A 27,671-nucleotide genomic window follows, 5' to 3' on the forward strand; every position below is an offset into this window, starting at 1 on the left:
TATCCCGAGTCTCATTGTCTCATCCTGGGATCCTGGGCCCTTATGCCAAGTCTCTGGGCTCTTATCCTGTGTCTTATCCCCTCATTCTGGGTCTTTATCCCAGGTCTCTGGACCCCATCCCAGGATGCTGAGGTGTTATCCTGGGTTTCTGTCCCTCATCCCAGGGCTCTGGGTCCCCATCCCGGGTCCCAGCTCCATCCCTGTCCACCCACACTTTCTCCAGCACGATGCCCTTGGCGTGCGAGGCGCCGCCGAAGGGGTTGGCCTTGAGCGCCGTGCCCAGATGAGCCTTCTTGTACTGCTTGTCGTGCCACTTCTGGTCGCGGCGGTGGCTGCGCAGCTTCCGAGCCGTGCGGAGACCCCGGCACTTCCCTGGGAACAGCGGGACAGGGGTGAGCGAGGTGGGCAGGGGCATGAGGGGAAGGGCGAGGGGCACGAGGGGAAGGGCGAGGGGCATGAGGGGAAGGGCGAGGGGCACGAGGGGAAGGGCGAGGGGCACGAGGGGAAGGGCGAGGGGCACGAGGGGAAGGGCGAGGGGCACGAGGGGAAGGGCGAGGGGGATGAGGGGAAGATGCGGCGAGTGGGGTGAGGAGGGTGAGGGAAAGGTGCAGAGGATGAGGAAAACCCGCGAAGGATGAGGAGGCCGAGGGAAACCCGCGGAGGATGAGGAGGCCCAGCAGGCCGGGCCGCATGAGGCGCTGCCGCACACGCGGCCCGCAATGGCGGCTGCGGCCCCGGCCCCGCCGCCCACAGGACTGCCCACGCCGCGCCCAGCCGGCTGCGGGAGGGTAGGCGAGTAGCGTAGAGCCCCCAGGACACCCGCAAAGCCCCCGGATCGCGCCGGCTGCCCCGGCCCGGCCCGCTCCGCTCTCACCCATCCTCTCCCCGTGGCTCCCGAGCGAGAAAAGAGGGCGCGGTCTCCGCGCACGCCGCCTATAGCCGCGCCCGCCAGGACCCGCCGCGGGCTGCCTGTGCGCCGCCTGACTGCCGCACCCACCGGCACCGCGCCGGGCAGCCCGGCAGCCAGCAGGACCCCGCCCGCTCCGGGGTTCGCGGGTTCGAGTCCCGGCGCGGACACAGCGGGAAAATAATTAATTAGTGGCGTTAATTAATGACGCGCGGCTCCGTGCGGGCTCTGGTGGCCGGCTGGGATGTCTCGTCACTGTTGTGGTGCCTGTTGCCGAGGCTAAGACGAGGTTTGGGGAGCTGCCGCCTGTCTGCCCCAGGCCGGGCCGGCCCCACTGCAGGCCCTGGGGGTGGTTGTGGCTCAGGGACCTGCTGGAAAACAGTGAGACATAAACCTGCCTGTCGTGACACATAAACCTGCTGGTTCGCCTCATCCCAGGGACCCCACACAGCGATCAGGCCCAGCCTGACCTGCATCAGCCCACCTGAATTAAGGTTTTCTTTCCCAAAAACGGGCCCCGTGAGGGGGTGTTGGAGCCCCTGGAAGGAAACAAGCGGCACAGGGACCCCTCAAGAAAATTGATTTTATCCCCTCACCATGAAATCATATAGGTTTACTAATTTTTAATCAGACTGGTGCTAAGTTTGTATTTTACATTAATTTTGTTTTTAGCTTGTGCTCAAGTCTGTCAGATCTTTTAACAATGCAGAGCTTTAGAAAAAGAGGAATCGAACTCTGGAGCTGTAGGATGGACTTTGAGAAATAAAGCAAAACCTTGTTTAGATCAGAGGCTGAGCTGTGAGAAATAAATCAGAAACCCTTAATATTGTTCAGTTAGAAGGAAATCCAGAGCTGCAGAGGTCAGAGCAGCCCATTTGGGCTGTTCAGTCACCCCAAATATCCTGCCTAATGTGGGGAGGGGTTTCAGTTGTAACTCAGGGTATGAACCTGGAAACACAAATCTTTGGTGGAATTATCCCCAATATTCCCAGAGCTGGATAAAGGAAAGGATTTTGTTCTGTTCCATTGGATTGGGCTGTTTGTCAGTTCTCAAGTGACAGAACAAGGGGGACTGTCCTGGAGTCACCCCAGGGCAGGATGAGGGGGGACATTGGGCAGAATTCCCTCCCCAAAGGGCTGCCCAGGGAGTCCTCACCCTTAGAGGCGTTTGGGGACACTTGGGGACATGGGGAGTGGTGGCCTGGGCTGCACTTGGTGCTCTCAGAGGGCTTTTCCCACCTGAACAATTCTGTGATTCTCAAGACCTTCAGTCACTGAATGGTTTGGGTTGGAGTCAATTAATAAGCAACTAAATCCAATAGAATAGAACAAAACCCTTCCTTTCATCATTCAGTACTGGGAACACGTGGGGTGACCCCACCAGAGATGTTCTACAGACTTTTGTGTTTCCAGGTCTATGTCCCAAGTTACAGTTGAAAACCCTCCCCAAATTAAGCAGGATATTTAAGGTGAGTGTTAAGAGGTCTCATGGCCTGCTCTTATCTCTGCAGCCCTTTATCTCCTCTTAACTAAACAATGTTGCAGCTTCAGGCCTCTCATCTAGACACGTTTTCTAATTGATTTCTCACAGCTTGGCCTCTGATCTAAACAGGGGCTTGGTTTATTTCTTAAAGTCCATCCTACAGCTCCAGGCTTAAATTCTTCTTTGTCTAAAGATCTGAGTGGTTAAGAGAACTGACAGACTTGAGTTCAAGCTGAAATCAAAAATTAATATAAAATACAAAGATAGTGCAGATCTGATTAAAAACTAGTAAAGACCACATGATTTTCATAGAATCACAGAATGGATTGGTTTGGAAAAGACCTCCGAGATCATCAAGTCCAACCCTTGGTCCAACTCCAGTCCCTTTACCAGATCATGGCACTCAGTGCCACAGCCAATCTCACTTTAAAAACCTCCAGGGATGGGGAATCCACCCCCTCTCTGGGCAGCCCATTCCAATGCCTCAGCACTCTCTCTGCAAAGAAATTTTTCCTGCTCTCCAACTTCAATTTTCCCTGGCAGAGCTTGAGCCCATCGTGCCCCCTTGTCCTATTGCTGAGTGCCTGGGAGAAGAGACCAACCCCCACCTGGCCAGAACTGCCCTCCAGGGAGTTCCAGACAGTGCTGAGGTCACCTCTGAGCCTCCTCTTCTCCAGGCTAAACACCCCCAGCTCCCTCAGCCTCTCCCCACAGCACTTGTGTTTCAGTCCCTTCTCCAGCCTTGTTGCTCTTCTCGGTTGGATTGGAAGAGATCTCTGAGATTATCAAACCCAACTCTTGACCCAACCGCACTGTGATCACCAGCCCACGGCAAGGAGTGCCCTGGGCTGGTGATCACAGTGCGGTTGGATCAAGACATGGTGGATTCTCTGTCCCTGGAGGTGTTTAAGAGGACACTCAGTGCCACATCCAGTCCCTTCTCCAGCCTCGTTGCTCTTCTCTGGCCCCGCTCCAGCCCCTCAATCTCTTGCCTCAACTGAGGGGCCCAGAACTGAACACAACACTCAAGGTGTGGCCTCCCCAAGGCAGAGTCCAGGGGAAGGGTCACTGCCCTGAGCCTGCTGGCCATGCTAGTTTGGATCCAGGCCAGGATCCCATTGGCCTTCTTGGCCACCTGGGCACACTGTTGGCTCCTGTTGAGCTTCCTGTCCCTCAGTCCCCCCAGGTCCCTCTGCCTGGCTGCTCTCCAGCCACTCTGTGCCCAGCCTGGAGCGCTGCAGGGGTTGGGGTGGCCAAAGGGCAGGACCTGGCAGAGGTGAGTTGTCCATGTGTCCATTTCAGGGGTTCTTTCTGCCTCGTTGGTGCTGTCTGTTGTAGGGATGCAATCTGCAATGGTATGGATGATTCTCCTGGTCCTGGAGGTTATTCCTTTACCGAGGAGAAAATGTGCTCCCTGCTTTCCCTGCCCATGTGCTCCCTGAGAGCCTCTGAGAAGGACACACAAGGACCACCAGAGAGGGAGAAGAACAAGGAGCAATTTTATTGCTATTCAGGGGTTCATATGGACCTTGGAGGGATTCAAACCCACCAACAGGAAACAAGAGAGGATTTGGCTCTGGGTTAGTGGGAGTAAGGGGATTTACATTCAGTAGAAGAGGGGTTCAGGTAACAGACATGTTGCAATCTTCCTGCATAGCCCTAAGATAACAGGTTATTCTGGGAAGGAGAAGGAGTGACTCTGCAAAAAGACACTTAACAGACATTGTGTACATTCAAACAACATTAAAAACATGAGTTGTTAAACATTATCAGTGGCTTGTTGATCTTCTTCACAAATCCATTTCAGGCAGGACTTTCCCCATGCTAGATATTGTGAACCAATTCCCACATCCATGTTTGTGTCTCATTCCCAGTGTGTGGAACTGCTGCAGCATCAGGCAGAGCAGCCGCCATCCCGGTTCTCCATCAGCTCCCTGAGCATCCCTTGGACAGGGGCTGGCTGGGCTGTGGCAGAATAGCTGGAGGTCGTGGCAGCCAAAAGAAGAGGGCACAGCTCGCAGGTGTCACACAAAAATATTTTATTAAATCACTCCATGAAGAAAAATAAAAAGGCAAGCAAGAAAGAAAAAGAAAGATACACTCCAACTTCAAATTACACAATATATATTGTCGAGTCCAGAGAAGAGCAACGAGGCTGGAGAAGGGACTGGATGTGGCACTGAGTGTCCTCTTAAACAACTCCAGGGATGGAGAATCCACCATGTCTTGATCCAGCCCTACTGTGATTACCAGCCCAGGGCACTGAGTGCCAGAGTGATCCCAGTGGGGTTGGATCAAGGGTTGGGTTTGATAATCTGAGGTCTCTTCCAGCCCAACTGAGAAGAGCAATGAGGCTGGAGAAGGGGCTGGAGCACAAGTGCTGTGGGGAGAGGCTGAGGGAGCTGGGGGTGTTTAGCCTGGAGAAGAGGAGACTCAGAGGTGACCTCAGCACTGTCTGGAACTCCCTGGAGGGCAGTTCTGGCCAGGTGGGGGTTGGTCTCTTCTCCCAGGCACTCAGCAATAGGACAAGGGGGCACGATGGGCTTAAGCTCTGCCAGGGGAAATTGAAGTTGGAGATCAGAAAAAAATTCTTTGCAGAGAGAGTAATCAGGCATTGGAATGGGCTGCCCAGAGAGGGGGTGGATTTCCCATCCCTGGAGGTTTTTCAGCTGAGCTTGGCCGTGGCACTGAGTGCCATGATCTGGTAAAGGGACTGGAGTTGGACCAAGGGTTGGACTTGATGATCTCGGAGGTCTTTTCCAACACAATCCATTCTATGATTCTGTGATTCTTTGATAAATCCCAACCATAGCCAAGTTCTGTAGGTTGTATACAGTGTCTATAAACCTCATTACAGCTTCTAATTGGATGCCACTTTCTGCCCAGGTGTTCTTTCTTATGTGAAAGGTTTATCTCTTCTCCTCAAAACCTTCTTGTCTCATTTTTGTTTGTAGCCTGCTGGTGTTTCTCACAGGACTAGTTAAGTTTCAGTATTCTCATCTCTGAATACCAAAAAGTTCCAGCTACAAGGCCCAGCCTGCAGCCCCAAACCCCTTCCTAACTCATTTTATCCTCACACTGGACAGCAGTGACACACTGGGGGCTGGGCAGGGTACCACATGTCACCCTCACTGACTGCTTCACAATCCTCCATGCTGGGTGTAATCACCTTGAAGTGAATATAATTACCTTTCCTGAGAGGGAGATCCCCAAAGATCAGTGGTTAAAGCACTGCTGTGCCTCCTCCCTGGTGGTGGAAGTGTCTGAGCTGCCTCAGGACTAAACAAAAAATAAGTAGTTGATACTTTGCTGCCTCCTCAGAGGAGGGGTATTGCATGAGGAGTAACCACAAGCAAAAACTTCTTGCCAAATGGGGGGGTGGAAAGGTCAGAAGAGAATAATATTTATTTATTTTACTGCATCTGGATTTAAAGTCTGCAGCAGGTTTGCTGGAGATAAACTCCTGATACTGCTTCATTCCATAAAGCATTTGAGAGGTAACTCAGGCCCTTGGGTTGTTAATTAACAGAAGTTTAATCCTCTAGTTTGGAATATTGACCACTGTTAGCCTGCTGTAGCCCACCTGGTAGGCTGTAAACATTCCTGTGGTGACAGGACAAAGGGAAATGGCCTTGAGCTGTGTCAGGGGAGGGTCAGGTTGGACATCAGGAGGAGTTTCTGCCTGGAAAGGGTGTGCAGGCACTGGCAGGGGCTGCCCAGGGAGGTTTGGAGTGCCCAGCCCTGGAGGTGCCCAAGGCAGGACTGGGTGTGGCACTCAGAGCTCTGGGCTGGGGGACAGGGTGATGAGCATTTTTAAGAACTGTATCAAATGTTTAATATGATTGTTGTTGTTGTTATTATTATTATTGTTATTACTATTATTAAGTGTCAGGATGCAAAGAAAGACTTTTTGCTTTTTGCTTCTACCATTACTTCAGATGGTTGCTGATTAGTGATTTACTCACAGTATTAATGTATAGTAAGGAAATCAATATATTTTCACTGATATTCTGGTTTAACAGGTGTCAGCAGTTTGGTGTTTTCTTGGTTGTCTGCAAACCCCCCTTTCCTTTGGAGCAAAATGACATTATTTTTCTTCCTGTTGATGACAAGTGCCTTTCCCCCCCACTTATTTAGGAGTCAGGAGTACTGGGGCACTGAACAGGACAGTGATATCAGTGACTGCACAGTTTTTAGAAGAGCATGTGACGCTTCTGTCTCTTCCCAGCACTGCTTAAAATTTCCTCCTGAGCCCGGTCTCCTTACTGGTGTAACCATTCAAAGTTTAGCATCACACATTCCTGCTGCTTCACACACAATCCAGAGGTTATTTTCAAGTGGTTCTTGCGTAATCCTGCATTCCCTCGTCTCATTTTTCAATCTGGGATTCTCACATAAGTATCTTTATTCCCCCTTAAACTGGATAGAAGCAGTACTGCTGAGGACAAGCTGCTGGGAGGTTTTTAAGATTAGCAGATATACCCTCTTTTATCCCAGAGGGACAAATGAATTAAGATGGTAAATCCTTTCTAATAGCCACAATCTGAAGCCCCAATCTTTTTCTAATATCCAAAATGCAGCAGATAGGAACTCTTAATTGGCACAGCGAGGCTTCACTGATAGTCACATCAGCAGGGAGCAAGAAAAGAGTGGGCATGTGAGTACCTTTAGATTACTCTGTGCCTGTGTCCTGCCTGATATTTAAGGGGTTTGGAACTAGAGGATCTTTAGGGCTCTTCCCAACCTAAACCATTCAGTGATTTTTATGGTTCTAAATAAAAAAACAAGTGAGCCAGAAGGCTGGAGAAAGGAAATTGCTTCCAAATACTTCACTTCAGAGCTTTCAGTGTTTGCCTTCACATCTGTAAAGTTACTAATACGGGGTATTGTAATTCTTCAAAATAGATGTAACTCCTTCTCTGATCATCATATATAGAGAAAAATGCCAGAGCTGTTTGTGAGCAGCACCTTCACTGATAAGTGAAAACGCCACAAAAATAACTGCTAAGAGACAGTTTTGTGTTCCAACAGCAGCAAGGTATTATTGACAACGTTGGAGGCACAGCCAGTTCATACTGGGCAAAACTTGCCTAACTTGTTTGTGTAAAATGAGCCATTTATAGTCTCAAGTTCATAGTTAACACCTTCTAATTTCCATAGTAATGACTGGGTGAAATCTTGGGCAGAGCTTTCCTTTTGGCTTCGAATTTGGGTGGTGCTTTCCTGACCATCCCTCGGGTGGTCTTGAAGCATCTTCATCACAGTTGGATTTCTGCCTTTTCTTTGTTCAGTGACATGACCTGTCAAAGTTGTAAAACTTTGGCTGTAATGCTACAAAATCTTGGATCTTTATAATTTCATCCAATTGAAATGTTTAGCTTAGTTTAATGTATGAGTTCTAACCCATGGTACTCTGGTCTCTATAATTACAATTTGTAGCAGAACAAAGTGGCTCTGGCACTTCCCCTGTACTCTGTTGGTGAGGCCACACCTTGAGTGTTGTGTTCAGTTCTGGGCCCCTCAGGTCAGGAAAGAGATTGAGGGGCTGGAGCGGGGCCAGGGAAGAGCAACGACGCTGGAGAAGGGACTGGAGCACAAGTGCTGTGGGGAGAGGCTGAGGGAGCTGGGGGTGTTTAGCCTGGAGAAGAGGAGGCTCAGAGGTGACCTCAGCACTGTCTGGAACTCCCTGAAGGGAAGTTTTGGCCAGGTGGGGGTTGGTCTCTTCTCCCAGGCACTCAGCAATAGGACAAGGGGGCACGATGGGCTTAAGCTCTGCCAGGGGAAATTGAAGTTGGAGATCAGAAAGAAACTCTTTGCAGAGAGAGTGCTCAGGCATTGGAATGGGCTGCCCAGAGAGGGGGTGGATTCCCCATCCCTGGAGGTTTTTCAGCTGAGCTTGGCCGTGGCACTGAGTGCCATGATCTGGTAAAGGGACTGGAGTTGGACCAAGGGTTGGACTTGATGATCTCGGAGGTCTTTTCCAACCCAATCCATTCTATGATTCTGTGATTTTATGCGTTCAGTGACCTTGCTGTGCAAACATTTCGAAAAGCAGAATTAGAAATTTTGCAAAACTGTTTTTTTTTGGTCTCTTTTCTGTTTCATTCACGTTCCTTTGAGGTGAGGTTTGAGTACAGATGAGGAGAACTCCCCAGCGTGATTTTAGAGTGTATCTGATATTACTTTTGTTTTTTTCCCTTAGCAGGCAGCTCACAACCCGGCACGATTCCCCCCAGGCTGTGTGCTCGCCAGGTGTTCGCAGTGGGGAGGGATCTGAGCACACGAGCATCTCTCCGGCGGTGGATCCTCCCCCATCACGCGGCAGAGCTGGACCAGAGCGCAGATGTGCGGGGCGCGGAGCCGCTGCCTCTCCTCCCGATGGACCGAAACGCCGCCACGAGGTTCCTGCTGCTGTTCCTGTGTGTGGGGTCCGCGCTGTCCGTGGAGCAAACAACGGTGGGAGCGGGGAACAGGTCAGTGACTGTGTGTGCTGACAAACCTGAGCGAGCCCGGGCTTTAAACGCTGTCATTTGTGCTCTGTGGAAGTGCATTCAGTCGCTGTTTGGAGTGTCAGGACGTGGTTACAATTTCCTTCTCAGGTTTGAAATCACCCGGGGATAATACAGAAATTAATTGTTTCAAAGTGTACGGTGAGTTGAAGATGTAACTTTAAAGCAATTTTAGAAACACGGCTTTAAAACGAGTGTTTTCTGTGCATCTGTCTTACAGCTCATTATGTTTTAATGACTCTCACACTGACTTTCCCTGGTCGGTGTGAAAATGGAGTTATAAACAGAACAACACAAGGGTGTGAAAACTACTCCAAGATGCTAAAACATTCTGCTGTGTAGAGTGATTATTTGACCCTTGATTTCAATATTGCAAAGGAATATTAAACCTATGAAGTTACTGGAGGTTTGATTTTATTGTTAACAGTGATGCTGTGATCTCTAATGAAATATAAGCCCTAAGAGGGGACTTTATAAAGCCAAGCATTATGAAAGTGAAAACAGCCTGAGGTGTATGAGTAGAATCTTGCCCACAGTCAGCAGTGACAGACAGAACAAACATGAAGGTTGCAGCTGGCAGTGGATCTGTGCATATAAGGCAAGAAGGACATGTGGTGCTTTGCCTAAGCTTGTATTAAGAGATCTAGTAGTCAGTTACTGATAAATACTACAATATGTTTTCATCTGAATGGCTTATTGCTGCTCTCCTCTGCCTCTCTCATCTGCTCTCAGATCTCTTACTGTTCTTCTTAGGATCATTCTGCTCTTTTTTTTTGTAGTCAGACCAGAATCTGAGAGCGAGCAGGCAGTGGACATTCCCCAAACTTTTTTACAATAAATATTAACAGAAGAAGTTGTGATCTGGATGCCTGTGAATTAAACAGTGATTTGCCTCATTGGATTGTGCCTGCACCATGTTAATTTCCTAGAACTTCTATGAGCTTGTGGGGGTTTTTTTGTATTAAAAATGAAAGCTTAAGTGTCTTGTTCTCCAGTCCTTATTGGGCATCATTAAATTGCAGAGCAAACCCCAGTAATCAGTGCATTGTAAAATAGTTACATAAATCTGTCTCCCTGTGTCAAACCACACATTTGAAAACTATGTAGGTATTTCTGGTTGATAGGACTTATACAGACACATTTATAACTCAGTAACATTTTTTGCTAGGATGTTTTCAGGTCTTTCCCTGAACTTGGTCTCTCAGGTTTGCACTTTATAATGTAAGTAACTCCACTGAAATTCCTTATGACAACTGTCCCTAGGACTACAGCCAGTGCAGTGCCACCAGCTGCCTGTCATCTTTCATCATAACTTTGGTTTTTTGAGTGTTTGAGGGCTCATGTGTTGTTTTCCAATTAAATGCCTCATAAATTCGCTGAAACCATTTCAGCAGCCAGTGAGGAATTCTGCAGCTGGGCAATATTAGCATGAGACAGATGACTCTGAAGTAATAGCAATACTGTTTCTGTAGAGGCAGAGTACATTTTCCTGTGTGGTACAGGAAATATCACAGCAGTAATATGAGGAGTAAAAGTGTGAATGTTGCGTGGGAACTGCCTGTGGCCTCCACGCTCAGCCCCTGCTGAGTGCCAGGATAATTCATGTGGCTCATGACAGTGGACAAAACACTGTTTACATGGAGTCTTTGTGAACTTTTTCAGATAAACAAACCAGACTTGGTTATCTTATGTAGATAGATAATGTCATCTGATAAGAGGGAATTTACACTTCTTTATGCTTATAATCTTATTTAATTGGGTTTTACATAGTGATTAGTGATTCCAGTTCTTTGTATTAGGGCTAATCCAGTTTCATGTGGGTTCCTAACATACTTGGTATGGGAAATTCAACATACAACTTACATGCTTGGGTGTATCTGGGCTAGTTATCTATGAATTGGTAAGGAAGAATATTAACATATATACCATGTGAGCAACTGAATTTGAAGTGTCAGGATAGAAGTGTCTGATTTTAAAAATTGTAATTTTAAAGGTTGTTTTCTAATTCAATGTTCTAAAAATGATTAGCTGTCACTGATTTTCAGGTCTAGACACTGTTTGCTGATAGTTTAGCAGTGGAGAGTAAGTGCTAGGTAGTTTTCTGTCTCTTATACATGTAATTAACGTTTCTATAATTTAAAGGGAATGTGTGTTTTTTTAATGTGTAGTTATTTTCCCATTTTTTCTTCCAATGCTTTTGGTCCCTCAAACATGCTCCAGCTGAGGATGAAAGGGCTTTGGTGCCAGGGATTGCCTGTGGATTCCCCAACCTGCCTTTGGACTGGGAGAGCTGCAGGTGTGGCAGCAGGGTGGCAGCCACCCACTCGTGTCACACTCCCGTGTCACCCCAAGGCTGTGGGTGTCACACCCCAGCACATCAGCACCAGCCAGGGTTGGGTCCCACAGCAGGATGTGACCCTGGGCTCTGCCAGCATCTGTGCCACTGTGGGGTGGGATGATGGATTTCCCTCCCCTAACAGGGGAAAGGAGTCAGCCAGCCTCATTAACAGAGCAATTAACAGGAGTTCCTGGCTGGAGGTGCCTCCCTTGCTGCCTCCCCAGCGTGGTGATGGTGTCTGCGCGCCGTGGTGGTTCGCGGGTGAGTCTGCACTGCATCCCTCATGGAAACATGAATATTTCATCAGCTGTGCACATTCATCTGTGTCTGAGTGTCTCCTGCTGAAAGATGGGGCTCTGTGTTCTGCCAGAGCGGAGCAGTCAGGATTTGTTTATTTGTTTTCAATCATGTGCTGGTTTAAAGGTAAACCGGCAGGAGAAACGAACCCAACACAAAAGAGATTATAAATCAGAGTTACAATTTAATAACAATATTGCAATAAATGCAATGGCACAAAGAGAAACTGGTTTTGCCCCACAAATCCCAGCAGTCTAACCCAGCCCCCTGGGGCAAAAACACAGGGGTTTTGGTGGCCCCTGTGCTGAGCCCCACGTGGTTCCTTCGAGGCCAAAGGAAAAGGAAGGGACAAACCTGTTGGTGCAGATGATGGCACAGTCTGGTGGAGAGGGGTGGCTCCTCCTGTCCAGGTTCTGCTCCTCCTCTGGATCCAATGAGTGGTCCCAGAAGTCCCCAAACCCCAAGATTCTGTCCCCTCAGGTGCAGGTGGGAGCCCCCAGTGCCTCCCCCAGGGCAGGGAGTTCCACACTGGGGGATCTGACTCTGGGAGTCAGGGGGGATTTTGGAATGGTTGCTGGCCCATGAGCAGAGCTGAGCCCTCAGGTGGGTGTGGAGGTGCCAAGGAGTCCCTGGAATGGAGTTGTCCCAGCTCCTCTGCCAGGCTTCTTTCCCAGCCAGCTCCCAGCCTGAGGGCTCAGCCGTGCCCTGGGCAGCTGCTGCCAATGGGCCATTGGGAACAGTTCCTGGGGAATGGCCCAGAGGGTTTAGAATGCACAGCTTTGGGCACACCCACACAGGGATAAACTGCTCCCACCTGCTGGACTGGGACAAATCAGAAACCCAAAATTAACCCTTCCCCTTCCCAGAGCAGCGTGAAAATCGTCAGAGTCTGGCAAGGGAATGAAATGGTTGCACCATGTTCAATCCTCTCCCACTCCAGTGTCTCAGTCTGTAATTTCCACAGTGGAGCAGTGGCTGTGGGAGTTTAACTGTGCATATAGGAGGAGCTAAAGGTATAACTGAGTATGACAAGATATACATAGGTACAACTAAATGTAACTAAACAATATAACTAAATAATTTACATTAATTTCCTTTTGGCATGCCTTGTTTTTGTAGCTATTACTGTGCAAAAAAAATGCCCCCAGATTTGCCTTTTCCAGCTGGAAGGCACAATCTATCATGAAGAAACGCTAGAAAAGACAAAAAGAGCTGCATCAAATTACAAAAACTTGTGTTCCTAATTGTAAAACAACCTGAGATAGAGTTTTGTCTGGACAAGAAGACAAGGTTTGGCCCATTGTAGACACATCTTTTGTTGTCTATGTGTCAAAAATCTGGTTATTTCACCCACCTCTGAGGGCTGCCAGCTGGTGGCATGAGCACTTCCAGTGTCTTGAAGAACTGATTCTAGCACTAAACCCTGACACCCAAAGAGCAGTGGGAGAAAGTGAGACCCACTCTGAAAGTGCAGAGCCCTCCTGAAGTGTCTGAGATTTCACAGCTACAACTGAGGAGACAGTTGAATAAATAAAACTGTGAATAAAACTGCCAGGTTAATTTTAAAGACTCACCCACACTGAACTTTTTTAACTTAAGATCTTTATAAGGTTCTTCCAGCTTGACAGAAAGCAGGGTGGACTCTAGGCCATCCCATGTTGTTTGGACTCAGATACATATCTGCCACTGAGGATGGTGTGATGGGAATCAGTTTAGGGTCACTCCTGCTAGTGGGTAACACAGGTCCCCCTGCCCAGAGTCCATCAGGGAGTGTGTTCACATGGGGATCCAAGCAATCCCAAGGAATGCCAAGTCTTGACTTTGCAATTCCAATACCTTGCAGTACAATTAAGACATAAATACTGAAAACTGCTCTTTATTGCTAGTCCTTATATACTGGTCTTGGTGTATATATTTTCAAGATTTTGCTCCTTTGGTGAGTTGGAAAAGCAGCGAGAAACAAGGCAAGGAAAGAGGATGGAAGTGAATTTCCATGTTTAGTGGCTGTGAGGCTGGTCTGGCTCCACCAGCTGGAGATTTACATGTAAGGAAAACATTTCAAGAGCCTGGTAGTGGACACTGGAGATGTGCTTCACCTGCACCCTGATTTGAGCTGATTTCCATGGGATTTGGTGTTGCTTGGAACCATTCAGGAACTGTCTTCAAATGGCTGTAATTCTGTGCTTAAAAAATCTGAGCTTGAGGCATATTAACCCACTGAACAGGAATAGTGCAGGGCCCTTTTTTTCCTGTGCATGTTGTCTGGAACTGGTTTTGTCTCTAACCCAAACCTGATGTTCCATGGAACAGGGCAGAGGAATAATGAAGCCTTTTATCAGCATGATAAGGGTATGGGAAAGCCTGTCAGGGCTGATCCACCTGAGTGATCTCTGAAAAGAAAGCATTTTTAGCTTGGCATTAATTTACCTTGTTCCTGTGACATCAACAGGAGCCTGAGTTACCTCTCAAATGTTTTATGGAATGAAGTAGGATCAGGAGTTTATCCCCAGCAAACCTGCTGCAGACTTTAAATCCATATGCAGTAAAATAAATAAATATTTTTCTCTTCTCTTTTAGTTCACATGAATTCTCAGATCAAGATTCTCTGCAGAGAAATGGTAAGGCTTTCAGTGGGCTGAGCCTCTGGATACTTGTTCTGTTAGTGTGGCTATAAAAGATTTTATTCCCAGATGTTGCTTCTCTGGCATTAGTGACTCTTCTGTCACAGGTTTTGTTAATGAATATCCCTTTTAAAAATACCCTTTAAAGGATTTGCCTGTTTTAAAATAATAATTTGCTGTCCAACTCTGAGATGTAGTGAGAGTGAGGACAAGAAAGGTGTTCACTTTTTTAACCAAATGAAAATATTTAAATGTTTGAAGGATGGATCTCAAAGAGTCCATGAAACAACTTGTCCATGTGAAAATTTGCCCTCCTGGCAACCAACTGGACCATCAGGTTATTTGTCACATCTTTCTATCTCTGGTAGAGCAAGGAAAGAACTTCCCACGTGCTGTTAACACACTTTTGTCGTGCAGTTCAGGACACACCCTTTGCCAGCAGAGTTTGATGTGTGAGGAAAATGGGCAGCTTTTGCTGTGTTTGGGATGAGCAAATACAGGTATAGACTGAACCTTTTAATTTTGGGGGGTTCCTCACAGGTGTTCCATGAAATGAAGAGGAACCTTGTTGAACGAGTGAGGTAAATTAGAAAATACATGTATTGAAGGCAATATTTGCAGAAAGTCAAGTATTTTTCAAGACAAAATCAGCTATTCTGACATGCACATTTCGTGCAGGGATAACTATTGTTTGTGTAAGAACAATCAAAAATTATGCTTTTATAAATGATTGGGTGTTTATAATACACTAATAATAATAGTAACACTCTTTCTTCTTCAGACCAACATTACGAAGGTGACATGGAGCCAAAATTGAATGTCAGTCAAGTGGCAATTGCACAGGTAATGTCTGAAGGGCTGGATCTGCAGAGCTTTTTCATAGCTCATTTGGAGCTTTTAATGTACGTTGCTGAATTAAATCCATTTAAACGGTTTACAAGAAATAGCCAACAAAACTAAACCATTGTGATGTGATGCTGATCCTCTACCTGCTGTACAATGTGTCTTCTGAGCAGTGAGGTGGTGCTGACTGGAGTGGGTTTGGGCACTGGGTCTTTCTGAGGGAACAAATCCTCATATCTGTATTCTCTACAAGGACATTTGACTGCTGTGGCCAGTCCTGTGCTTTTATCACTTGGTACTAAATGAACAGCTGAAGCAAAACTTCAGGGTTCTAATGGGAGCTTTCCCTGAGGCCAGGCTGTAGGTTTTGTCAAAGACTGAACATAAAAGGCGTCCTTATCAAAAGAAACCAAAAATTATGCACTCTGATGTAAGTGATGTATTGATAAAATCTCCCTTATCTGTAGTTCTGAGCAGACAGACTTATCATTTAGGTAAATACAGTCATGGTCACTCACTGCATTTTCTGACCATGATCTTGCCTTGCTTTCAGCTTGTTCCTGTCAGTACTTACTGGTTTTAATCCTAAAGCACCCTTGTGCCATGCATAACGTCCAGTGTCAAGTGGATCTTTCAGGGTCTGAGCTGAGACATGATTTGCTAATCTGAACAGCACCAAAAAAAAAAACTCTCTTTAAGCCAAGACAAAGCTTTGGGGCTTAGCTGTGTCCCTTCTGGAGCCTGGTAAGATGCTGTGTATGACTGGGACTGAGCAAATCTCTCTTGTTTGTACATGATTTGAACTTGATAAATCATATGACATGTTAAAAACAGCCACACAGACACTGTGTGTGTTGTCATGTTCAGAAGGGATATGCACAGGTGGGAGAGTGCTGCTGCCTGGAAATCTGAGTTTGAAATCTGCAAATTGCAGTTAAATTTCTAAGTTCTTTCTGAGTTCTTCCTGAAATTGTATTGCCAGAGAGCCACATTGTCTTTTTGCTATGCAATTTGCCTGAGAAGGGGTAGCATTTTTCTGATGCTTACAGATGACATGGAGGCTGCAGTTTTAACCTTACAACTGACTTTGTAAAGGCAGGGGTCCATACCTGAGCCATCCCCTTCTGCAGCAGGAATTTTCCTGATTTTAAAGTCATTAGGAACCAAACTGCCTGCATCTAGCTGTAAACCTGGGCATTTCTTACACCTGGTGTGCTTTCAGCTCTCAGCATGGTGGGCTGTGTCCCCTGCCCAAGCTGAGTCCTTCTCAGTGTGTTGAAGTAATTCTTACAGGTTTCCCAGGGAGAGTTCTGCTGGGGTGAGCACTGGGTGGTGGCAGCTTTGCTTCATGTTTTTATGGTGGGCAGTTCTACAGTGTGTTGGGGTGAGGTGGGAGCATGCAAAGAATGTGTTTTGACCCAGTGATGCCACCCTAGTGGAATAAACACAGATTATATAAGCTCTGTGCCCAGTTGTGCTGGAGCTGGGGATCTGTGTGGAGCCATCCCCTTGGTGGAAAGGGGTTATCTAGATATCCCTCTGCTTCCTCAGCCCAGAACTGGCTCCCTGGGTGCTCTCCAAGCACCAGCCTCATTTATTCTGGTAGGATGGTGTGCTGATTTAAAGGTAAACTGGCAGGAGAAATGAACTCAGCTCAAGAGAGATTATAAATCAGAGTTACAATTTAATAAAATTATTACAATAAATGCAATGGCACAAAGAGAAACTGGTTTTGCCCCACAGACCCAGCAGTATAACCCAGCCCCCTGGGGCACAAACGCAGTTGGGTTTGGTGGCCCCTGTGCTGAGCCCCACGTGGTTCCTTCGAGGCCAAAGGAAAAGGAAGGGACAAACCTGTTGGTGCAGATGATGGCACAGTCTGGTGGAGAGTGGTGGTCTCCTCCTGTCCAGGTTCTGCTCCTCCTCTGGATCCAATGAGTGGTCCCAGAAGTCTCCAAACTCCAAGATTCTGTCCCCTCAGGTGCAGGTGGGAGCCCCCAGTGCCTCCCCCAGGGCAGGGAGTTCCACACTGGGGGATCTGACTCTGGGAGTCAGGGGGGATTTTGGAATGGTTGCTGGCCCATGAGCAGAGCTGAGCCCTCAGGTGGGTGTGGAGGTGCCAAGGAGTCCCTGGAATGGAGTTGTCCCAGCTCCTCTGCCAGGCTTCTTTCCCAGCCAGCTCCCAGCCTGAGGGCTCAGCCGTGCCCTGGGCAGCTGCTGCCAATGGGCCATTGGGAACAGTTCCTGGGGAATGGCCCAGAGGGTTTAGAATGCACAGCTTTGGGCACACCCACACAGGGATAAACTGCTCCCACCTGCTGGACTGGGACAAATGGACAGCAAATCCTGAATGCACATTGTGTGATAATCATCTGGTGTGTGTTCCCCCAGGTTGTCAGCTACAACTTGAGCAGGGCAGGAGCATCCTGGAGACCGTTCTTCCACAGCCACCACAGCCCCCTCAATGTCACAGTCAACGGCATTCCCTGCATCCTCTTCTGGGCCAAGAGAATCATGATCAGGCTTGAGAACCACACTCAGCTGGACTTGACAGAGAAGACCTTTGGTGTCCATGCAACAGTGGACCTTGGAGATTCAAACTGCAGCGAAGACAGTGCAATGTAAGGGGAAATTCTGCTCCATTGGTGGAGCTGCTGCCAGATAACAAGGAAGTACACACTGAAGGAAAACAGAGCTATTAGAGCCCCAGGGCAGGCTCTTTCCTAAATTCAAGTTTAGTGTTTCTTGTCTTATTTCATAGACAGACTATTCTGAGTTGGAAGGGACCCACAAGGATCATCGAGTCCAACTCTCAAGCCAGTGGCCCACACAGGGGATTGAACCCATGACCTTGGCATTATTACCACCAAGTTTTAACCAACTGAGCTAATCTCAGGATCTGTGTCCTGCCCTTGCAGGCAGCAGGGGTTATATCCTTTAAAACCAGCCTTTTGTGGGGCATGTGGGTGTGCTCAGGTGTCTTCACCAGCTGCAGAGGTGTGATCACTGCTTGGGGCCACCCAGCTCTGCTCTTGATGCCCCTGAGGCTGAAGCTGCTGATCTCTTTAGTTTCCACCAGTTTTACACAGTTGCTTGGGAGGCTGAAGAGTGTTACGAATTTCTTCAGCATCAACAGCATTTATCAGCTTTGCTCCATCCAAAACACTCCAGTCCCATGGCTGTGTTAGAAAGACATGTGCTAATTTTTATTTCCTACTTTTTATTTCCTTTATCCTGTGCTGCTTCCCTCCTGCCACGCAGTGTGCTGGCTGCCCTCGTGGCTGATGCCAGATTCCACTCTGGTAGGTCTAAAAGCCATGTGTTGAACATGAGCAATGAGTCTATCCCATTAATGGTGTTTAAATCTCTAATGACACACACAGCAATAAAAGTAACATGGCCAAAACCAGCAGTTTCATTTGGCTCCTATTTAGCATTTCACCTGCACACCTAAATATGTTTCCATAGGAAGTGTTACCTCTTTCTGATCCTACAGCTGTAAAGGATAACCCAAAGTGCACAGGCATTTTGGTGAGTTTACCAGAAAACTTAAAGTAAAACTGAAAAAGAAGACAGGATTTTTGCCTGTAGTATCATAATATTCAACAAGAAAGTCTGAATATTATGTCATCATCTTGAGAACTAATCAGCACTGTTGACAGGCAGAGGTAGAGAGTGGAATAAAGATATTTTAAAAATGAAAAGTAATAACAAACATTCTTTCCCCTCTTCTTGTCTACAATTCAGAAACGATCTTACTCTGATGAGTAATTACTGCAAACCAATAGAAAATTTGCTAGTGCAGAATTAACGGTTTCAAAACACAAAGAATAATTTTATAGTTGTTTTTAGGGCTTGGAAAATCAGAAAGAGAATGTTGTGGTTGTCTGCAAACTCTTGGACAGCAGCTGCTCTGCCCTCCTGTCTGCCACAGGCAGTCTTATTACTGTAGATTCTTCATTTTGTAAATAGAGATTTCTGAGAAACTAAGACTTGGTCTGACTCTGTCTGGGAGAGAGATAATGTGTAATTGCCTGGCTTTTCTCACACCAGAAAAGTCTCTCAGGATTTTCCCTTCTCCAGCCTATTTTTGAGATAACACTCTGTATTCTCTCTAGGTTGGTTTATCCTGTCTCATCAATGCAAAGTAGCTGGAGCCAGGAAAAATATTAGACACTAAACACATACTCAGTTGCTGTATGAATATCATCATCCAACGTGCATTTTTCCCTTAGTTGAATGCCATTTTCCTGTGGCTAATCCTCAACTATCTATGATTTCCCTTTTAAATAAATAAAGAAAGGGATAGACTGGATTCAGTCTCTTGCCTTATTGGACCTGTGTTAGTCAAGGCACAGGAAGATCTCCTATGAAATCGTAGGCCTAGCTTTTTTTTTTTTTTTTTTTAAATACATTCTTCAGCTTTAATTTTGTAAACCTTTCAGATGTTGCATGCTGTGACCATGCTTTGTTTTTGTCATGTGTGAATAATGAGAATCTTTGTGCAGGTTTTAGGAGACAAAGTATTATTATGAAGCCATAAAAAATATATTCCACTTAATCATGTATTGCTACAGTGCATTAATTAACCTGACAGGTTAATTTAGTGACATTCAGGTGCAGGTGAGCTTTGTAGAGCTGCTTCACAGTCAGGTATTTATGTGGCTCTGATGGTGCACGTGTGAAATCTGAACTCAAGGGACATCTGCGTTTTTTATGCTCTGGTATTTTAAAAAATGAGAATAGCGTGTGTGTTTACATTTTCTAATGACATACAGAGGTGATACCTGACTGAGATGTCATGGCTAGAGAAGGGGAAGGGAGATCTACTGAACCTAATTATCAACTAATGTGGGAAGCAATGGGATTTAATTGTGTTGGAAGTTAAACAGGCATTTCTACCCTTTCTGGATAGTTTGAATTTTGTTCCCATTAAGAGATGAACTAGTGGATTTCACTTGAGGAAGATTTAATCCTTCCAGGATTTTTCCCCACTGACTTTTAGGGTATACTGAGGAAGAGGCTCCAGGTAGAACTGAGTTTAATATTTTGGGCTGCTTTTTTCTCTGAAGGTTTCTGAATTTTTCTCCCAGCCTGATGTTACTTGTTTTTTGACCTAGGCTATCTCTGAAGTTTGGGGACATTGGTAATCTAAAGGGTCTAGTTATCAGGTAAGTTACTTGACAAACACACCCTCTCTCCCCCAGATAACAAATAACGTGTTAATATAAATGGTTATGCAGTTGCTTGTGGAATTAAAGCAAATTTTGTAAGCAAGAATAATGTGATAGAAACTCTTGATTGTTTAACTAAGGAACCTGCATTCAGCATGTCTGTAATTTGCCTGCCTTATTTTATTAAGGCATTTTTCCTTCTATGTTGACTTTTCTGTTGAGAAAATCTTGCATCATCTCTTTTGTATAGAATCTTCCTATGTCTGAGATTTTATCTAAGTTTTGCTAATTTTTAGCTGAGAATTTTGCCTCAAGAAATGACAGTGTGATCTGCTCAGGCACCAGACAGACCTACTTCATGTTTACTTCTTGCATTTGTTGATGATTAACTTCCCATGTCTTGGATGGAGGTACAATACCACTGCAGGATATATATTTTTCTGAGTCATTTAGGGAAAAATCCCTCAAAATCCTTTTATTCCTTCAGCTGCAACAATGAACAACCTCAAGTCGTAGAATTGTTAGGGTTGGGAGGTGTCACAACACCTGATCTCCGCTGACACAGTTCTCCATTGAGCCTTTTAGGGGCTTTCAAAGGCTTCAACCCCTGTTGTTAAATAAATCACTTGACTGAATCTCATTTTGTGAGGTTTTACTTGTAGTTTATTTCTCTTATGGTATTTTATTTCTTGCTCCTCTTCATCATGGGTTACTGTAGTTGTGGAGAGAAGGGAAGAGGAGCAGGAGAAAGAGAAGAGAGAGAAGGTTCAACTATGTTTACATAAACAATATTTAAACTATTCTTGTGCAAGGATATTCAAGTTTCAGGAGGGACCATATTCAGAGCTACTTTCTCACACAGTTACACACAATCTTCAAACCTATACAGACCATGCAGACTATCCATCACACAGCTAGAGCTCATTATCAAGTAATACATATTTCCTAAAAATGCCAAGATCTAAACAGTCTTAATGTAACTTATTTAAATTTTATAAAAATTCTATTGCTGTTAATTATGGGGCTTCTGCAGCTTCTTTTCTTGCTTCTGCACCAGCTCAAGGTCTCCAGACAAATTCCATTCTTGCAGCACCTGCAAACTTGTCTTTGGTTTGCTGGCTTGAAAATGTAGGAATCCCAATACAGGAGGATGTGGAATGTCTCAAGATTGGGACACCCCACACTCTCCCTGGGCAGCTGTTCCAGGTTCTGCCACCCTCCGTGGAAGGCTCTTCCTCACGTTCCAGCCTCAGTGGAAGAATCTTGAGCTCACACTGACAGAAATGGGTGAAACTAATGATGTCATTGAGCCTTCTGGGGTTGTTTGCTGTGTGAATTTATTAGCTGCAACTCTCTGACTGCTTTTGTTAACTCTCCTCTGTCCTCACATTGTGTCCCCAGGTTCTTGCTGAGCAGCAGCTACTACCAGCTGTCTGTGCAGAGCTGGTTCAGCCTGCACAGGCTGCAGCTGCTGTACAACCACTCGGTGCAGGCGACGTTCAACGCGACGCGGATCCACGCGCCGGCCAGTTACTCCTATCACTGCGAGCACGTGAGCAGCCTGCAGAGGTACAATGCTCTGCTCATACCCAGCTCTGCCAACGACCTCTCAAAGCTCTGGGAAGTCACTTTCATTGATTTCCAGGTAATGCCATAGAATTAGGCTGTGCTGGTTTAAAGGTAAACCGGCAGGAGAAACGAACCCAACACAAAAGAGATTATAAGTCAGAGTTACAATTTAATAACAATATTACAATAAATGCAAAGGCACAAAGAGAAATTGGGTTTAACCCACAAACCCAGCAGTGTAACCCACCCCCTGGGGCACAAACACAGTGGGGTTTGGGGGCCCCTGTGCTGAGCCCCACGTGGCTCCTTCGAGGCCAAAGGAAAAGGAAGGGACAAACCTGTTGGTGCAGATGATGGCACAGTCTGGTGGAGAGTGGTGGGCTCCTCCTGTCCAGGGTCTGCTCCTCCTCTGGATCCAATGAGTGGTCCCAGAAGTCTCCAAACTCCAAGATTCTGTCCCCTCAGGTGCAGGTGGGAGCCCCCAGTGCCTCCCCCAGGGCAGGGAGTTCCACACTGGGGGATCTGACTCTGGGAGTCAGGGGGGATTTTGGAATCATTGCTGGCGCATCAGCAGAGCTGAGCCCTCAGGTGGGTGTGGAGGTGCCAAGGAGTCCCTGGAATGGAGTTGTCCCAGCTCCTCTGCCAGGCTTCTTTCCCAGCCAGCTCCCAGCCTGAGGGCTCAGCTGTGCCCTGGGCAGCTGCTGCCAATGGGCCATTGGGAACAGTTCCTGGGGAATGGCCCAGAGGGTTTAGAATGCACAGCTTTGGGCACACCCACACAGGGATAAACTGCTCCCACCTGCTGGACTAGGACATTGGCCCAGTGGGTCACATGGGTAGAGGGATGGGAAGTTTTTGCCCTTTGCTGCCAAGGGAATATAATGCTTTTCCATGTATAGTTTGTGGGAGTTTTGTGGAACACAACATTGAAATGAAGGCTTAAATTGCTCTGTTTACCTTCCCGTCAAGGGGAGTTTATAGCTGTGTATATTTTCTGTAGTCTTCTGCTTATGTTCCCTTTAGCATGGGGAGTGAATTTCTCTTCCAGTGTTACCTCTTTCTGAGCAGAGCTCTTTGAGATGGCATCAATAACAGCATCAGACACCAGGGATGGGATTCATCTCACTTAACTTTCCATGCCCAGGAATTTTAATCTTGTGCCCTGATTATAGTCACCCCAGTCTGCCTCTAAAAGCCAGTGGATAATTCCTCTGACTTATCTTAAGGCCTTATTTTAGGATGGGATTAATAAGCTTCTGAAAGTGCCAATTTTTCTGTGTTCGAGAGTGAGGGAGCCTCAGATGGCTGGACTAGAGTATCTTGCTTTTACATACCTGAGTATTTAGGCATGACAAGCTGAAAAAGGGACCTGAGAGGGAAATCTGGTCCCCTTATCTTACCCTGTCATATATACCTATGGACTAATTTAGTGCAGCAAACACAATTCTCTGAATGCCATTGTGGTAAACTTCATATTAGAACTGAAGCCATGAGTACAACTTACTGGTATTTTCCATACTTGGATGCAGCTTCCTGTAGTTTAGCTGGTTTGCTGCCAAGTACCACACACATGGACCAGGTGAGAAAAACCTAATTCTAGGGCAGGCATTTGAAAATATTTCCTGGTTCGTAGTGTTGAAGTTTATACATTTTATAACAGAGACTCTGAACAAGTGATGCTGGGAGTGCACCTTTAATGTTAAAGGGCACCTGTTAAATGTTGGGCCACCAGGAGAAGATTTTGTTTCACACACAACTGCAAATCCTTTGGGCAGCAGAGTGGAGGGGACTAGAATAGCTGGTGGTTTTCTAGAAGACTGACCTGGATAAACTCTGAGCAGTAACTGCAGCCAGCACAGGGAGGTACAAATCTGCAATATGCAGGTATGAAATTATAAATTCTTACTGCCTTCAGGAGCAAACAGACGACACACAAGTACCTTATTTAACACGAGTCCTCTCGTTCTCTTCATAGATCCAAGGTTTTAACATCCAGGAAGGGCATTTTGCCTATGCTAAGGACTGTGCATCCTTCTTGTCTCCAGCAATCCTGATGGGGTTGGTGATGTCCCTGATCCTGCTGCTGGTCCTTGCCTATGCCCTTCACATGCTGATCCACCTCAAATCTCTGGACAGGCACTACGAGTGCAAAGCTTCTCCTGCCTATTTTGCACAGATGAAAGACAACGATATGGGAGATGAGAAGGAGCCACTGAGAAACAGTGGAATTGAGTCCTATGAACTTAGAAACCAACAGTGTGGTAAAATCTATATTTAGCAATGTGCATCTGTCTCACTTAAATAAGAGGTGTTTTCTTCTGCTGTCTTTTGATGTATGTAATCTGTGCAGGTTTTTCACCAGCTGACAAAAGGAAAAGCAGGTGACAGAATGTTTAGCCAGTCATTTATCGATAATCATCTCAAAGACACTTTGGGAAACAAGTTGAGATGAAAATAAAGTCAATTGTGAATAAGAGATTCATGTTGTGGGACTATTCCTGTACAAAAAGCCAAGATGCATAGCTTTTCATCCAACTTACCAGGTCTTGAAGAGAGAGCCAGTAATGAAGCCTCTGAAATTGATTAAAGATACAAAAAATTTAATTATTTATATATATATATGTGTATAAGTCTCTTTGGTTATTCTTTCAGAAGGCAAGATTTGTCCTCATTTTGTATTTGCTGTGTGTCTTGACAAAATGTGATCATTTCTGTCTCAGGATGGCTTTCCTTTTATTTTCCAAGTGACATCCCCTTCTTTTTGTCTTCATGAACTCTTTTTCCCTCTTTGGAATCTTCAGAGCCACATCAGCTGTGTTTTTATCCACTGCAGGGATGAAGCAGTGAGGGCTCCAGCACAGCAGCTTCCTGATGCTTCCCTGTGTCTAAGCTGGAGGCTTGCCCTGAGGATCTAGTGAGAGAACACCAGACATCAGGTCAAAGGCTTACCCTTAAATTCCCCGCTCAACTTCACACCAAAAGAGGGATTATGAGCATTACACCCTGTAATTCAAGGTTAATTTCTTTTCTATCAAATCCTCCCTTGGGAATTTTACCTGAGTGGAGATAACCAGTGCTATAATTGAAAATATATGTAAGCAAAGTGGTGGAAGCTCCGTATCAGTGGAAAAAATACTGTGATATAATTTTCACTGCTCCTTCTGAGTATTTTGGATACTGTTGTGCTAAAAGTCATCCTTTCTTCTGTTAGAGGCAAAGTTTGGGAACTCCAAATTAGCCATAATTTGGCCCTGATTTTTAGCAAGGAAGAACAAAGTCACATTCCAACTCTGGTACTTTTAGGTTACAAGTTATGCAAACCCAGCATGTCAGAAAATCTACAAATACAGATTGGGCAGGCAAATGCCTTTTTAATTTTGGATATAGAAATAATTAGTTGATTGTCTTTGTAAACTGTACTGCAGTGATCTTTAAGTACTCTGGGGCATGTCTAAGAATCTCCTGTTTGTTAGGCAGATATTTGAGAATATTTCTAAGTTTGTTGTGTTGGAGTTTGTGCACTTTGAAACAGAGATTCTGGAGACTCTCAACAAGTGATGCTGGAGATGCACCAGTAATGTGACAGGTAGCAATGAAATATTGCTGGGCCATCAAGAGTGACACACGTGACACACAGATGAGATGTGGAGTCCAAAGCAGTTGGTTGATTTAGGAAGGTGCTTCTGAGGGACAAAAAACTTCCCAACTTTGACAAAAATTCAGAAGTAAGAGACAACCTTTTGAGGGCTTGCCAAGGCTGCCTGTGGCCATTTGCTGCCACAGTTTCATCTGTTTCAAAAAGGAAGCAAATAAATTCCTGAGTGCCTGGGAACCTGACTGAGGAGGAGCAAATCCAGCCTGTGAAATTCCCTGCTGAGGACAAAGCACTGCCCAGCTCAGAGCCCTTCCCTGGCACCAGCAGTGACAGATGTTAGCTGGTGTTAGGGAGGGTTCAGGGTGCCAGTGCTGAAAGAGAAGAGACCAAAAAACCCCTCCTAGTTTCATGAAATTTCTAATTCTGCTTTGGAAAGTATTTGTACAGCAAAGCCACTTAACTCATGAACAGCATGAGGGGCTGGAGTCGCTTTGTTCTGGTACAGACTGTCCAGCAGTTACAGAGACCAGTATGCCATGGGTTAGAAGCCATACATTAAAGTAAGCTGGACACTTCAATAGGACACAATGGTAAAAATCCAAGATTTTTTAGCGTTAAAGCCAAGACTTTACAAGTTTGACAGGTCATGTCATTGAACAAAGAAAAGGCAGAAGTCCAACAGTGATGAAGATGCTTCAAGACCACCCGAGGGATGAAGTCAGGAGACCATCCCCCAGATTTCAAGCCAAAAAGGAAGCTTCACCCAAGACTTAGCCCAGTCACTAATACGGAAATTAGAAGGTGTTAACTATGAATTTAGGACTATAAATGGCTCATTTTACACAAACAAGCCAGGCAGGTTTTTGCCCAGTCTGAACTGGCTTTGCCTCCAACCTTGTCAATAAATCCCTTTGCTGCTAAAAAGACAAAAAGCTTCTTAGCAGTTATTTTTTTTAAGCGTTTTTCGCTACTAAGTGCTAAGTGGGTGATGCTCCTGGTGGTCTGGAGGGCAGTGCTGCTGTGCCTGGGGCTGGGAATAACACCCTGGCATCAGTCAGTGACAGCCTGGCTGTCCAAAGGGCTGTCACTCACTGATGGGAGATGCTCACCTTGCAGCTCTCCCTAAACCTCGTGTTCTCCCAGGCGCAAAGGCACTTGTTCCTCCCACAGAGGGCATCTCTCCTCCTGGTTACTGTCTGATGATGCTGTCAGGTAATTCTCACCTGTCATTTTCTTGCATGTTTTTAATGAGCAGCATCAGGATCGTTCTGTGAGAGGTTCTTACACCACTGAAATCGGGAATAAGGGAAATTCCCTCCAGTCATATCCCTCAGTCTCATGCCATTTTCCAACCCTGCTAAGTTCCCAGGGTTTTGAGGGTGAATATCTGCTGGGTTTGTGCTCGAGGGACTCATCACTGTGAGTCTCCAGCATGTGTCAGTTCAGGTGTTTTTGGTGTTCAGGTGTTCTGGTGTTTGTGGCTGTTTCAGCAGGAATGTGCCTGAACAAGAGGAAGGAATTCCTACCTGCTAATTTACAAGGCAGACTTCAGAAGAAAAAGAGAAAGCTAAAGATGAAAAAGAGAGGTAAAATTAAAAAAAAATTGCCAAGAAAAAGAAAATTTCTTTTATCAGCTTTTTCTAAACTATGACAAAACTGGTGTTATCCCCAGGATCTCTTGGGGAAGGAGCACAGATGGCAGTTCTTATCTCTGCTGTGACTTCAGTGTTGTAGTCCTGCGTGGCAGGGGAGGTGATTCTGCTCTCCCAGGTATCCCCTGTGTTGTCACAATTCTACTCAGGCTCTAGCAAGAGTTAGAGAGGATAAATACACGAATGGAATTAGACTGGGAATACAATGTTGTCATAGGACTGGAATGATGAGCTGTATTTTTATAAAGCGTTAATGGTGCATTACTGGATAAAGCACCAGAATAAAAAGAAAATTGGTGTAATTGCTGTTTCTGTCTCCCTTTGCCATGTATAGAGGAATGGTTGGAAAAGACAAAAATGTGAATTTTTGCATTCCCAGTAGGCTGTGTTCTTTGGGAGCCAAACAATCCTTACCAAATGTGCATTGTGGAACAACAGAGATGTTCTATTGGCCTGGTCCTCAAGCAAGAAATTTAAAGTTAAAATGACTTGTGTGCTACAGAAATAAGCTACACTGGCATTAAGAGTCTCACTAATAAAATAGAAGCTTTTTTTACACGGTCCACATGCTTCCTAATTTCATTTCTGCATGAGAACCCAGCAGCCTTTTCAACATATACGTGTTCCTTCCAACAGAATCCTTACAGCATCTCTTCAGAACTGACTCACTGCTTCAAATTCAG

General features: G+C 45.9%; 1 protein-coding gene across 1 annotated transcript; it reads left to right on the plus strand.

Moving 5' to 3' along the window:
- The first annotated feature begins 209 nt into the window (after positions 1-209).
- Positions 210-27,671, plus strand: LOC139684843 (V-type proton ATPase subunit S1-like). Its single transcript, XM_071581188.1, has 8 exons — positions 210-401; positions 8,593-8,863; positions 14,112-14,152; positions 14,937-14,998; positions 17,390-17,619; positions 20,119-20,169; positions 21,574-21,817; positions 23,717-27,671. The coding sequence occupies exons 1-8, from the start codon at positions 284-286 to the stop codon at positions 24,017-24,019; spliced, it is 1,320 nt and encodes a 439-aa protein (XP_071437289.1). The 5' UTR covers positions 210-283; the 3' UTR covers positions 24,020-27,671.

The sequence above is a fragment of the Pithys albifrons genome, chromosome Z, assembly GCF_047495875.1.
Source record: "Pithys albifrons albifrons isolate INPA30051 chromosome Z, PitAlb_v1, whole genome shotgun sequence".
NCBI lineage: Eukaryota > Metazoa > Chordata > Aves > Passeriformes > Thamnophilidae > Pithys > Pithys albifrons.

Coding starts and splice junctions, on each gene's coding strand:
- LOC139684843 (XM_071581188.1), top strand. CDS start 284: ATGAGCCTTCTTGTACTGCTTGTCGTGCCACTTCTGGTCGCGGCGGTG. Junction 402..8,592: donor GCGGGACAGGGGTGAGCGAG/GTGGGCAGGGGC, acceptor TTTTTCCCTTAG/CAGGCAGCTCACAACCCGGC. Junction 8,864..14,111: donor ACGGTGGGAGCGGGGAACAG/GTCAGTGACTGT, acceptor CTTCTCTTTTAG/TTCACATGAATTCTCAGATC.